General features: G+C 40.9%; 1 protein-coding gene across 2 annotated transcripts; it reads right to left on the reverse strand.

Annotated features, from left to right (window-relative positions):
• Window positions 1-1,814: 1,814 nt before the first annotated feature.
• Window positions 1,815-10,028, reverse strand: LOC139225918 (cytochrome c oxidase subunit 6B1-like). 2 transcript variants are annotated; one of them, XM_070856779.1, is made up of 4 exons: window positions 9,918-10,028; window positions 7,958-8,068; window positions 2,268-2,368; window positions 1,815-1,965 (listed from the first exon to the last, which is right to left on the reverse strand). In XM_070856779.1, exons 2-4 carry the CDS (start codon window positions 8,061-8,063, stop codon window positions 1,912-1,914), a joined length of 261 nt encoding a protein of 86 aa, XP_070712880.1. In that variant the 5' UTR covers window positions 8,064-8,068; window positions 9,918-10,028; the 3' UTR covers window positions 1,815-1,911. The 2 variants fall into 2 exon arrangements, with proteins under 2 accessions (XP_070712880.1, XP_070712879.1); XM_070856778.1 differs by having other exon boundaries at window positions 7,958-8,079; window positions 9,918-10,027.
• Between the last annotated feature and the right edge of the window lie 2,458 nt (window positions 10,029-12,486).

Here is a 12,486-nt window from a genome sequence, read left to right on the forward strand (position 1 = left end):
GTGGGGCAATTGTGTTGTTATGCCCAAGAAAGGCAGAGAAAAATTTGTACGTAAACTACATAGCACTCATCCTGGTATTGTCATGATGAAACCCATTGCTAGGGCTCATGTTTAGTCTGGAATTGACTCTGATCTGGAATTATGTGTGCATGCAGCTAAGTGAAGTACCAGCGCAATCTCCACTGAGTATTTGGTCGTGGCCATCTAAACCATGGTCGAGGATGCACATCAATTTTGCGAGCCCTTTCCTGGGAAAGATGCTTTTTGTTGTGGTGAATGCATATTCCAAGTGGATAGAGTGTATTATGTCATCCAGTACATCCACAGCTACAATTGAGAGCCTTCGTGTCATGTTTGCTACTCGCGCTCTGCCTGACATTGTTGTGAGCGACAACGGATCTTGCTTCACAAGTCTGGATTTTCAAGAGTTCATGAAACTCAATGGTAGTAAACATGTGAGGTCAGCCCCATTCAAGCTTGCTTCTAATGGTCAAGCAGAGCATGCTATTCAAACGATCAAGCAGAGCATGAAACGTGTGATTCAGGGTTCACTGCAGACTTGTTTGTCATGTATATTGCTTAGTTATAGGACAAGACCTCACACGCTTACCGGTGTCTCCCCTGCTGAACTACTAATGAAGAGAAGTCTCAGGAACAGGCTCTCTCTTGTTCATCCCTATTTGAATGATCATTTGAAAACAGTTGTCAGAGTCAGCAATTGTATCATGATCGTGCTGCTGTATAACGTGATATTTCTGTCAATGATTCGGTTTATGTACTGAACTATGGTCAAGGTCCAAAGTGGATTGCCAATACTGTCACGGCCAAGGAGGGTAAGAGTGGTTATAGCCATGCTCAAGAATGGACAAACATGCAGGAAACATGTTGATCGTGAAACTGAGGCACACAGATGAACTGTAACCGCTTGAGGAAGATGCCGTCAGTGAACAACCAACCAATTGTCATTTATCAGAGGACTTTGCTGTCATTACCAAACCTGGACTTTGTCTCTGACTTGGTCATTACCACTCCCATCAGATTGGCTACTCAGCCTCCAGTCATAACTGACTCAGAACGCTCGCCTAGAACTGGAGTTGAACTGAGACGAACAACTCATGAGCGAAAAGCCCCATACCATCTCAATTTGTAAAGAGACTGATACGAAGATCTTGAAGGGGGATACTGTCATGTATTGATGCTTGGGGTCACTAGACAACAGGGGGCGCCACTGTCGGAGGTCATCTGGCTGTATGCGCATGTCTGTGGGCCCTGCTATAAGTGCTGGTACCATGTCTTGTAGTCACTTTGGACGTGAATAAAGTGGACCAGGTTTACACCTGAGTTTACAGTAACAAGTCTTTTGAATTATTATATACATAACAAAATGGTTTTACCAGGGCTTATTAACTAGCAGAAAACAATGATGTTTTTAAAAGATGTAATGATCACTAGTTCCATGATTCATACAGACCTTATATTCTCGTGCAGTGTAACATACAGTGGGTCTGTCTGTCCAATCACTGACTGAGAATTGTTTGTGGCATGTTCCTACTTTATAATGTTGACCTATTTTTGGGAATGTCAAAGTTTATCTTCAGAAAGACAATGAAGTTCTTTCTTCCAATGCATGACAAGACTGGCTTGAAAACTAATGTAAAATTCATAGCAATTGTTTTTTTATTTCCTGAGAAATTAATTTAATTCAACACAAAAGGTCCCAAGAAGTGCAATTATTTAATTCTCCTAGATATGTTGCTGGAATTGCACAATTGCAAGTAGTTATACACAAAAGAAGCAGCACACAGGTAAGAAAATGTGTTCAATATTTAGAATTTATTTTGGTGAAATCTGTAAATTTTGCAATCATTGTAAGATGCAACCTAAGGGCTTCAACCAGTCTGCAATAACTAGTTAAATTTTTCCAGGGAATGTGCCTTCTTCCAACTGATCATTCCATTTGCTTACCTAAGATGTAAAATAATATGAGAGGTTATTTCACAACAAACAACTATAAGTATTCAGCAGAACCTCAGGTTTTACACTGTCTCCACAATTTCTTGTAGTTAATTATCTTTTATATAATTATTTAAAAATGCAATGCAAGATTCTTGTTCAAGATGACAATGTAACAGTAGATAAACAATATAAAACCAATATTAAACTGTAGACTTACAAAATAAATAGCTCATTTGACCATTAACATTTGACTTTAAAGACCACAACAAATTGTAAAATTTTATAAAAACATAGCTTGTTTTGTCACATACCCATGACATTGGGCAAATTGACTTGTACACCCTGCGGAACCACTCACATCGAGTAGTATCAGCACCTTTCGCAGTTAGTGCTTTAGTACAACGATGGAAGTCTGTAACACAATCACAAACAAAAAGGTGTGGCTATAAATATCCATACACAAGTATATTTAACTGATCTGAGTGAGTTCAGTGACTTCAATGGAAAGAAAATCAGTATAAAACAGACTGCTGATTCGCTATCTGCCCGCTTTGAGCTACTGGCATTGACCAATTTCAGTCCACACAGGGATATTCATAGAACATACATAGTTCTTGTATTCACTGCTTTAATTTTTAGATTGTAAAATGCACAAATAGGAGATATGTCAAGCTTAACTGATGGTCTGTACAATGCAAGATACTTATGACCTAATTCGACCTATAAAGAAGACAGCTGACAACTGCTGGAAATTAATGCTAAGATGACACTAGCAAAGGGAGTTGGGCAGAGCAGCAAGTCACCAAACCCATACAATCTGGGTCTAAATCAAACATAGAAAAGTCAGATGAAAGTAATCTTGTCCCTTTGGCTTTAAGGATGCCACAATAGGCACAGGTCCACAAGATTAACTTCCAATGATTTAATGCAAATTGACACTCAATCTTACTGAGTGAGGCCACAACAATGGCTAGCATGAAAAACTGAAAATTGATATTGGTACAGTATAAGATGCACTCTGAAGGTTAAGAGACAAAACTGAGGCAGAGTGGAAGAAACTTTACCCTGCATATGGTCTGGGACTACATTACACTCAAAGCATGTTGCAGTTTGTGTTTCAGCCAGACAGGGCCCTATCTACTATTACAAAAGCAAAATTCTACGGATGCTGGAATCTGAAACAAAAACAGAAAATGCTGGAAATCTCAGCGGGTCAGGCAGCATCTGTGGAGAGAGAAACAAAGTTAGCGTTAACTCTGTTTCTCTCTCTCTCCACAGTTGCTGTCTGACCGGCTGAGATTTCCAGCATTTTCTGTTTTTATTATCCTGGTTACTATGTTTGACTCCTGCCTGCCAGGAACCTTAACTGTCTTGTTTAGGAGAAAGCCCTGTGAGCCTGGATACACACACATGAAAATATAAATGTTTAAGAAGCATCTAGGAGAACTCCTGCTCTCTAAACTGAGTAGGGTTACAATCCATTCAGTTTCACACATGTGCAAAATATAACATTGAAAAAACCAGTTCCAGGCTGCGTGGGACTGGCAGAGAGCTATGCAGCTCAGAGGGACGCTGGTTACAATATGTCAATGAACCTTGGACCATAGGAATATGAGTAGATCATTCAGTCCCTGGAGCCTGTTCCACCATTCAATTAGATAATGCCTGAGATAATGTGTACCAATTCCATTTACCTGCCTTTGCTCCATATCTCATCTTCCACCCTCCATAAACTTAAGCTCATCCAAAACTCTGCAGCCCGTATCCTAACTCGCCACAAGTCCCGCTCACCCATCACCCTTGTGCTTGCTGACTTACATTGGCTTCCGGTTAAGCAACACCTCGATTTTAAAATTCCCATCCTTGTTTTCAAATCCCTCGCCCTTCCCTATCTCTGTAACCTCCACTAGCTCTACAACCCTGAGATATCGGCGCTCCTCCAATTCTGGCCTCTTGCACATCCCCGATTTTAATCACTCCACCATTGGTGGCCGTGCCTTCAGCTATCGAGGTCCTAGGCTCTATAATTCTCTCCTTAAAACTCTCCACCTCTCTTTCCTCCTTTAAGACGCTCTTTAAAATGGCCAAGCTTCTGACTTAATATCCTATTATGTGGCGCGGTATCATATTTGTTTTTTTATAATTCCTGTGAAGCGCCTTGGGATGTTTTTGCCCTTTATCATTGGATATATTCAAGAAGGAGTTAGATATGGCCCTTACTGCTAAAGGAATCAAGAGGAATGGAGAGAAAGCAGGAAAGGGGTACTGAGGTGAATGATCAGCCATGATCTTATTGAATGGTGGTGCAGGCTCAAAGGGCCGAATGGCCGGCTCCTGCTCCTGCTTCTATGTTTCTATGTTTCACTATGTTAAAGGTGCAAGTTGTTGCTGTTGTTGTTGATACCCTTATCTAACAAAAATCAGTTGATCTCAGTCTGAAAATTTCAATTGATCCAGCAGCCACAACCTTTTTGAGAAGCACTTTGTAAACCAGGCTTGACACTACAATGGATTTACACACCTTGCAGTGTCAAAGTGAAATGACATACTTAAAATTTATCTTCGTGAAAAACTATTGTTGTACATTATTAGATACAAACTTACAAATTTCCTCCACCTCCGCCCATGTCAACACTGACTCCTGAAATCAGTTCGCAACAAGGCTAAACCGGCATTCTTTGATGAGGAGAAAAGAGCTCCATTCTCCAGCACTGACATCAATCACCTCATGTGCACCAAAAAATCCAAATAATAATTAAAAAAGGCAACACCTGCTATCAACCAACAAAATCAGTATGTTGGAGAGAAACTATATTGGCTCAGAAGATCAAGATTTTGAATCAGTTTGGGAGGAGATAAGGAATAATAAGTGGAAAAAGTCACTGTAGGCGAAGTCTATAGGCCCCCCTAACAGTAGCTACACTGGACGGAGTAAAAATCAAGAAATAATGGAGGCTTGTAATAAAGGAACTCCAATAATCATGGGCAATTTTAACCTTTATATTGATTGGACAAAACAAATTGGCCAGGGTAGCCTTGAGGAAGAGTTCATAGTGTATCCAGGATAGTTTCCTTGAACAGTACGCTGCGGAACCAACCAGGGAGCAGGCGATCTTAGACCTGGTACTGTGTAATGAGGCAGGATTAGTAAAGGATCCTCTAGGAATGAGTGACCATAACATGGCTGAATTTCAAATTCAGTTGGAGGGTGAGAAAGTTGGTTTCCAAACTGGTGAACATAAGAACATAAGAATTAGGAACAAGAGTAGGCCATCTCGCCCCTCGAGCCTGCTCCGCCACTCAACAAGATCATGGCTGATCTGGCCGTGGACTCAGCTTAAATAAAGGAGGCTACAAGGTAGGAGGGCAGAGTTGGCTAAAGTGGACTGGGAAAATAGACTAAAAGAATGGGACGGTTGATGAGCAGTGGCAGACATATAAGGAGATATTTCATAACTCGCAACAAAAATATATCCCATTGAGAAGGAAAGGCTAAGAGAAGGGATAACTATCCGTGGCTAACTAAGGAAATAAGGGATGGTATCAAATTGAAAACAAGGACAGACAATGTGGCCAAGACTAGTGGGAGGCCTGAGGATTGGGAATTTTTTAAAAGCCAGCAAAGAACAACTAAAAAAAAATGATTGAGAAGAAAGGTAGATTATGAAAGTAAACTAGCACAAAATATAAAAAAGATAGTAAGAGTTTCTACAGGTACATAAAAAGGAAAAGAGTGGCTAAAGTAAATGTTGGTCCCCTAGAGGATGAGACTGGGGAATTAATAATGGAGAACAGGAAAATGGCAGAGACTTTAAACAAATATTTTGTATCGGTCTTCAAGGTAGAAGACACTAAAAACATCCCTATAGTGCATAATCAAGGGGCTATAGCGAGAGAGGAACTTAATACAATTATCGCTAATGAAGTAGTATTTCGGTAAACTAATGGGACTAAAGGTGGACAAGTCCCCTGGACCTGATGGCTTACAACCTAGGATCTTAAAAGAAGTGGCTGCAGAGATAGTGGATGCATTGGTTGTAATCTACCTAAATTCCCTGGATTCTGGGGTGGTCCCAGCAGAATGGAAAACTGCAAATGTAACACCCCTATTTTAAAAAAAGGTGGTGGACAAAAAGCAGGAAACTATAGACCAGTTAGCCTAACATCTGTTGTTGGGAAAATGCTGGAGTCCATTATTAAGGAAACAGTAGCGGGACATTTGGAAAAGCATGATTCAATCAAGCAGAGTCAACATGGTTTTATAAAAGGGAAATCACATTTGACAAATTTGCTGGAGTTCTTTGAGGATGCAATGAGCAGGGTGGATAAGGGGGAACCAGTGGATGTGGTGTATTTAGATTTCCAGAAGACATTCGATAAGGTGCCACATAAAAGGTTACTGCAGAAGATAAAAGTTCGTGGGGTTGGAGGTAATATATTGGCATAGATGGAGGAATGGCTAACTAACAGAAAACAGAGTCGGGATTAATGGATCATTTTCCAGTTGGCAGTGATTAGTGGGGTGCCGCAGGGATCGGTGCTGGGTCCTCAACTATTTACAATCTATATTAATGACTTGGATGAAGGGACTGAGTGTAATGTAGCCAAGTTTGCTGATGATACAAAGATGGATGGCAAAGCAAGTTGTGAGGAGGACACAAAAAATCTGCAAAGGGATATAGACAAGCTAAATAAGTGAGCAAAAATTTGGCAGATGGAGTATAATGTGAGGTTATCCACTTTGGCAGAAAAAATAGAAAAGCAAATTATAATTTAAATGGAGAAAAATTGCAAAGTGCTGCAGTAGAGGTACCTGGGGATCCTTGTGCATGAAACACAAAAAGTTAGTATGCAGGTACAACAAGTAATCAGAAGGCAAATGGAATGTTGGCCTTTATTGCAAGGGGGATAAAGTATAAAAGCAGAGAAGTCCTGCTACAACTGTACAGGGTATTGGTGAGACCATACCTAGAGTACTGCGTCCAGTTTTGGTCTCCATATTTAAAAAAGGAAGGATATACTTGCATTGGAGGCTGTTCAGAGAAGCTTCACTAAGTTGATTCCAGAGATGAGGGGCTTGACATGAAGATAGGTTGGATCTATACATATTGGAGTTCAGAAGAATAAGAGGTGATCTTATCGAAACATATAAGATATTGAGGGGGCTCGACAAGGTGGATGCAGACAGGATATTTCCATTCATAGGGGAAACTAAAACTAGGGGACATAATCTCAGAATAAGAGGCCGCCCATTTAAAACTGAGACGTGGAGGAATTTATTCTCTGAGGGTCGTGAATCTTTGGAATTCTCTACCTCAGAGAGCTGTGGAGGCTGGGTCATTGAATATATTTAAGGCGGAGATAGACACATTTTTGAGTGATAAGGGAATCAAGGGTTATGGGGAGCGGGCAGAGAAGTGGAGCCAAGTCCATGATCTGATCAGCCATGATCTTATTGAATGACGGAGCAGGCTCGAGGGGTCAAATGGCCTACTCTTGCTCCTATTTCTTATGTTCTTATTAACAGTCGCCCCAAAATAGCTAGAAATTCTGGTAGGATGCATGGTATAAATTACTGTTAATTTTCCCAGAAAGATACTTTGAGTGCATTTAGTTTGGAAAACGTTTTTTTAATTAACCATTTAAAAAGCTGTGTAGAAATTCCAAATTCTATAATTCTGTACATTTAAATGTATTGTTAGAATATTTATGAATATTAATTTAGGTCTTTACAATCGTTTACATTTTTGGAACAAGTTCAATCTCATGTTTATTTACTTGCAGCAATAATTGGAGCATGTGAGAAAATGCTAAGCCTGCTAACTTTAGGAAATAATTACAGAACAAGCAGGAAATGAGCAAGACAAAGGACACTTGTTAGTTCTATGAAAAAAAAATACTACTTTTAAGCACAAATGTGCAGAAGTTTGTTTTCACAAGACAGATAAATACAATGGAGGCCCTCTGCACTTTACACCAAATCTCAGCACAACTTTCTCACCCAGGTAATTTTGAAAGCAGTTCTTGGTTTGGTTTTGGTTGGGAAACCTGGCATCGAAAGGAGCCGTCTTGTAACTCTTCAACTGCTCCTGGATATCATCTGCCATCGTGCCTGACGAAAGACTTTAAAACATTTTATAAAACTATAGATTTGTTTTTATTTAGTGAAGAACACAAAATGCCTTTTGGAGAATGAGGCGCCAACAGAGCCGTCAACAAGGGCGAAGGTGCCCTGCCTTAATATCAGGCAAATGGGAGGTTATTGTGGGGTTCGCCGGCCGCGCCTCACAGTGCTCTACACCTACTTGCTTTTCCTTTCAAATGAATGGTCTTTCGAAACTGTGGAGCCTGGGCCGCGATCAGCACGAGCCTCCCGCAAAATGCGGCGTACGAATAGTGTCTCCACCGAGTGATGTGTGGGGCAGAGATCAAAGTGACCCCAGCAGGCACGGGAGGGCATTTGGCTGTTATTTACCTTTTAGTTTGTACTGAATAAAGTGCTTTAAACATCCATCAGTAATAATTTACCCATAACAAACACAGTAAAGAAAACTAGTTGCAGAAATCCATCTCCAACCCGCAGATCTTGCCGTCTACCTGGCTCTTAATTTTATAGTCAGTTTGAAAGTTAAATTAGGCCATTAAAAAAAAACCCACATAACAAATGAATCAATTATTAATTACATGAAAATAAAACGTACCAAGCTCCGCCTTAATTAGTTAGTTATGCGCAATCGGCACAAAATATCGTTACCCAGAATTAACATTGCACTGCAGGCCTGGATGGGGAAAGTGATTTGTGTAAATGCAATGTCTGACAGTTCTTCAAGTCAAATCGTGTCAACTGAAAATGGTGAGAGCATCATTATACCTCGGGACAGTTAGCACCCGCTGATCACAGTCCTTATCACAAAGCAAGACTAGGGTGACAGAACCTACAGTACTACTAAATGGTTCGAAATTAAACACTTTTTTTGCTTTTAAAGGAATTTAAAAGATATGGATTGTATTTTCTAATTGTAAAACTTATTTTTCACAGTACTGAAGGAAGGAAGGTTTAACTTGCATAAAATATCAAACTACAAAACGGCGTAAAAGGTTGCAATAGGCCTGGGGAACGAACTACATCTCTGAACAAATTCCATTTAAACCCCTGGTGTGAGCAGTAACAGCAACACTGCGCACTTAGCAAGTTTAAGTCCTTTTTAAACTTGGATACTTGCACCCTCTGCATCCAACTTCAAGTTTTGGATGTTCCAGTGCCCGAACATACCACCAGCAGTTGTATCGCCGAGGGACCAAAGCTAGGCTATTCTGCTCTGTATATACCTTGCTTTTCCAAGAGCCTAAATGCTATATATAGATTGAACTGTGAAAAACAGTGGCAAAAAGGTTAGACAGTAACCCACATCGATTATTAGATTTTATTTTAAAATTCCCATCGAATGCCTTCACTCCATCTCCAACACTAGATCTATCAGCAGAAACTAGCGACAGCTTCCAGCAACCATTATCCGCTTCAAGGGCAAATCAGGATACATTCAAATCACGGAAAGCTCCACTTTAATTTTCCAATTGGTATTATCTACAGTTACGCCACAGTAGTGGATACATTTCTAGATGTGCAAAATTAAACTTTCACTATCGAATCAAAGACCCAAAGTCCTCTATCAGCGCTTTCAAGATCTAAAGTAAAGCATTCGCTGCCGATTGGGTTTAATATTGCACAGGGTAATATCGCCTCGATACAACAACGTGAAGATTGAAATAAAGTCACCCAAACACCTTAATCGGAGGCGCCCCTCATTCCCCAGGTGCCGCCGAAGCCCGAATCCACTCAGAACACGCCCCACTCCAACCTTTCAAAGGTAAGGGTCCCCAAATAGATGTAAAGACGCTTAAAATCGCGCGTGTGTGCTTCTTGTTAAACCATTTCATGTAGCAAATGAGACATTACTTACTTTCAGTTCAAAGTGATAGAGAAACGCACAACACAACAGGTTCACTTCCCCTGCAAGTCCGTGCGCGATCAGTGACGCTACATGGCGGATAGGTCACAGGAACTAACCTTCCTGCCTGCCACTCCTATATTCATTTTAAAGAATTTACGAATACATGACACATTTGTGACTGAGTTGCCTCGTTACGTGCTATGAGCGTGATGCAAATTTACGTTGTATTTTAAATATTATTATGACTTGAAGGAAGTACAACCCGGAAAAGGAACTTATGAAAGAGCACCATGTTGATGAATTGTACTAAAATTATGATTGCAACACGTCCCAATTGCATATGTGATGGTCAATGCATAACAAATGTATGGAAGCACTGTGTTTGTGTGCACGGGACATGAGTTCATTCCTATAGTATATGCAACATTGTTACCAGCTCGTTACTAACAACTACAATAGTTTTACAAACAATTGAGATAGAATCTTACTGTAGTAAACCACGTTTAATAAGAACATAAGAAATAGGAACAGGAGTAGGCCATTTGGCCCCTTGAGTCTGCTCCGCCATTCAATAAGATCATGGCTGATCTGATCTTGGCATCAACTCCACTTGCCTGCCCGCTCTCCATATCCCTAGATTCCCTTAATATTCAAAATCTATCGATCTCTGACTTAAATATACTCATCAACTGAGCATCCACAGACCTCTGGGGTAGAGAGTTCAAAAGTTTACATGTATAGTGCTGTATAAAACTTGCCAGTGTTCACAGGCCACATTGGAGATGAAGACCTCCTGTAAAGTTATTTAGCTTGACACCATATTAATGTAAACAAGTTCAAAATTAACAAGCTTCAAGCAAGAAATAGGCTGTCAAGAAAGAAAGAACTATATACGGGACTAGGCAGGTAGTGCAGGAGTCCCCTGAATCCATCTCGCTCTCCAACCGGTATTCTCTTCTGAGAACCGGTGGAGGCGACGGTGCCTCTGGGGAGTGCAGCCAGAGCCAAGGCCACAGCACACAGCACCACGGGTGGCTCAGCTGCACCGGGCGGGGGCGGTGCGGGGAGGAAGAAGAATGGAAGAGCTATAGTGGTAGGGGATTCAATAGTCGGGAGCCAGACAGGCATTTCTGCAGCCGCAGACGTGACTCCAGGATGGTATGTTGCCTCCCTGGTACCAGTAGGGTTAAGGATGTCACCAAGTGGCTGCAGAGCATTCTGGTTGGAGATGGTGAACAGCCAGAGGTCGTGGTCCATATGGGGACCAATGACATAAGTAGAAAAAGGGATGAGGTCCTGCAGGCAGAGTTTAGGGAGCTAGGAGAGAGATTAAAAAGCAAGACATCAAAGGTGGTAATCTCTGGATTACTCCCAGTGCCACGAGCTAGTGAGTACAGAAATAGGAGGATAGAGTAGATGAATGCATGGCTGGAGAGATAGTGCAGGAGGGAGGGCTTTAGATTCCTGAGGCATTGGTACTGCTTCTGGGGGAGGTGGGACCTGTACAAGCCGGACGGGTTACACCTCAACAGAGCCTGGACCAATATCCTCGTGGGGGGGTTTGCTAGTGCTGTTGGGCATGGTTTAAACTAGCTTGGCAGGGGGGTGGAAACCTGAGAATAGATTCAGTAGGGAGGGGAGTAAAGCTGGAATTAGAAAGTAAAAATGTAGAAAGTGAGTTTGAAGGACAGAGCAAATAAGCAGGAAAAAAATATAAAAAAATGAATTTAAAAGCTCTTTGTCTAAATGCACATAGCATTCATAACAAAATAGATGAGTTGACGGCACAAATAGATACAAATGAGTATGATCTGATAGCCATTACAGAGACGTGGTTGCAAGGTGTCCAGGACTGGGAACTAAATATTCATGGGTATTTGACAATTCCAAAGGACAGACAGAAACGAAAAGGAGGTGGGGTAGCACTGTTAATAAAGGATGGGATCAGTGCGTTAATGAGAAATGATATTGGCTCAGAGGATCAAGATGTTGAATCAATTTGGGTAGAGATAAGGAATAATAAAGGGAAAAAGTCGCTATGGGTCATAGTCTATAGGCCCCCTAACAGTAGCTACACTGTTGGACGGAGTATAAATCAAGAAATAATGGAGGCTTGTAATAAAGGAATGGCAATAATCATGGGTGATTTTAACCTTTATATTGATTGCATAAAGCAAATTGGCCAGGGTAATCTTGAGGAAGAGTTCATAGAGTGTATCCGGGATAGTTTCCTTGAACAGTACATTGTGGAACCAACCAGGGAGCAGGCTATCTTAGATCTAGTACTGTGTAATGAGGCAGGATTAATAAATGATCTCGTAGTAAAAGATCCTCTAGGAATGAGTGACCATAATATGGTTGAATTTCAAATTCAGTTGGAGGGTGAGAAAGTTGGTTCTGAAACCAGTGTCCTAAGCTTAAATAAAGGAGACTACAAAAGTATGAGGGCAGAGTTGGCTAAAGTGGACTGGGAAAATAGACTAAAGAATGGGACGGTTGATGAGCAGTGGCAGACATATAAGGAGATATTTCATAACTCGCAACAAAAATATATCCTAATGAGAAGGAAAGACTGTAA

The sequence above is a fragment of the Pristiophorus japonicus genome, chromosome 15, assembly GCF_044704955.1.
Source record: "Pristiophorus japonicus isolate sPriJap1 chromosome 15, sPriJap1.hap1, whole genome shotgun sequence".
NCBI classification, from domain to species: domain Eukaryota; kingdom Metazoa; phylum Chordata; class Chondrichthyes; family Pristiophoridae; genus Pristiophorus; species Pristiophorus japonicus.

Coding starts and splice junctions, on each gene's coding strand:
- LOC139225918 (XM_070856779.1), bottom strand. CDS start 8,063: ATGGCAGATGATATCCAGGAGCAGTTGAAGAGTTACAAGACGGCTCCT. Junction 2,369..7,957: donor CTGCTTTCAAAATTACCTGG/GTGAGAAAGTTG, acceptor ATTGTGTTACAG/ACTTCCATCGTTGTACTAAA. Junction 1,966..2,267: donor CAATTTGCCCAATGTCATGG/GTATGTGACAAA, acceptor TTTACATCTTAG/GTAAGCAAATGGAATGATCA.